The 1,482-nt window shown below is 62.3% G+C and overlaps 1 protein-coding gene across 1 annotated transcript in view; it reads right to left on the bottom strand.

The window, feature by feature from the left end:
- Positions 1-1,478, bottom strand: part of LOC104471176 (HLA class II histocompatibility antigen, DM beta chain-like) — a gene marked incomplete at both ends in the record, with an annotated part of 1,791 nt that extends 313 nt beyond the window's left edge. Inside the window, 2 exons of the mRNA XM_010086422.1 lie at positions 20-147; positions 1,256-1,478. Coding sequence (XP_010084724.1) covers positions 20-147; positions 1,256-1,478 — 351 coding nt within the window. The remainder of the gene's footprint in view (positions 1-19; positions 148-1,255) is intronic.
- Between the last annotated feature and the right edge of the window lie 4 nt (positions 1,479-1,482).

Here is a 1,482-nt window from a genome sequence, read left to right as displayed (position 1 = left end):
CAGTGTCCCCTGTGGTCACCGTGTCCCCGTTGCGCAGCCAGAGGACAGTCACCTCCGGGGGGTAGAAGCCCCAGATGTGGCAAGTGAGGCGGACAGAGCCGGGGGCGTTGGAGAGGGGGACGGGGACGATGCGGACCTGGGGTGGCACTGGGGGAGAGAGGGGACAGTGCTGGGGACGGTCCCCTCCCCACCCTGCCTGGGGTCCTGGGCGGTGGTGGGTGTGGCACCCTGTGCAGTGTCCCCATGCAGTGTCCCCGTTCAATGTCCCCGTGCAATGTCCCCACACAATGTCCCCGTGCAGTGTCCCCTTGCAGTGTCCCCGTGCAATGATCCCAGGCAGTGTCCCCATTCAATGTCCCCATGCAGTGTCCCCGTGCAATGTCCCCATTCAATGTCCCCAGGCAGTGTCCCCATGCAGTGTCCCCGTGCAACATCCCCACACAACATCCCTGTACAACGTCCCCACATATTCCCCATCCAACACCCCCCATAACATCCCCATGCAACGTCCCCATGCAACATCCCCGTGCAACGTCCCCGTGCAACACCCCGTGCAACGTCCCCACGCAATGCCCTGTGCAACATCCCCGTGCAACACCCCACGTAACATCCCTGTGCAAAGTCCCCAAGCATTCCTCATCCAACGCCCTGTGCAACACCCCATGCAACGTCCCCATGCAACATCCCCGTGCAACACCCTGTGCAATGTCCCCATGCAACGTCCCCATGCAACATCCCCGTGCAACACCCCGTGCAATGTCCCCGTGCAATGTCCCCATGCAACATCCCTGTGCAACACCCCGTGCAACACCCTGTGCAACGTCCCCGTGCAATGTCCCCATGCAGCGTCCCCACATAACATCCCCGTGCAACATCTCCATGCAATATCCCCATGCAACGTCCCTGTGCAACACCCCGTGCAACATCCCCGTGCAACGTCCCCATTCAATACCCTGTGCAACATCCCTATGCAATACCCTGTGCAACGTCCCCGTGCAACACCCCACGCAACGTCCCCACGCAACGCCCTGTGCAACATCCCCACGTAACATCCCTGTGCAACACCCTGTGCAACGTCCCCGTGCAACGTCCCCATGCAACATCCCCACGTAACATCCCCGTGCAACACCCCGTGCAACACCCTGTGCAACGTCCCCGTGCAACGTCCCATGCAACGTCCCCGTGCAACGTTCCCATGCAATGTCCCCGTGCAACACCCCGTGCAACACCCCGTGCACCACGCCGCAGGTCTCACTCCTCCGCAGCGCCGTGGCCGTCCAGAACTCGGTGGCCAGCTCTTGGCAAGCCCGGCGCCGGCTTTCGGCGCGCTCCAACCAGGTGGTGCCGTTGGAGTTGAGGAACCAAGCCACCAGGATGGCAACACTGTGCAGCAGCCCCCCGTCGCAGGCGTAGAAGAGCCGGGCATCGGGGTGGTAGCAGACCAGCGCGTTCTTGTTGAAGACGACGGTGAAGTCGAAGGCT

The sequence above is a fragment of the Pterocles gutturalis genome, unplaced genomic scaffold, assembly GCF_000699245.1.
Source record: "Pterocles gutturalis isolate BGI_N339 unplaced genomic scaffold, ASM69924v1 scaffold5166, whole genome shotgun sequence".
Lineage (NCBI taxonomy): Eukaryota > Metazoa > Chordata > Aves > Pterocliformes > Pteroclidae > Pterocles > Pterocles gutturalis.
The sequence above is the reverse complement of the archived record's forward strand: the minus strand, read 5'-3'. Positions and strand labels throughout refer to the sequence as shown.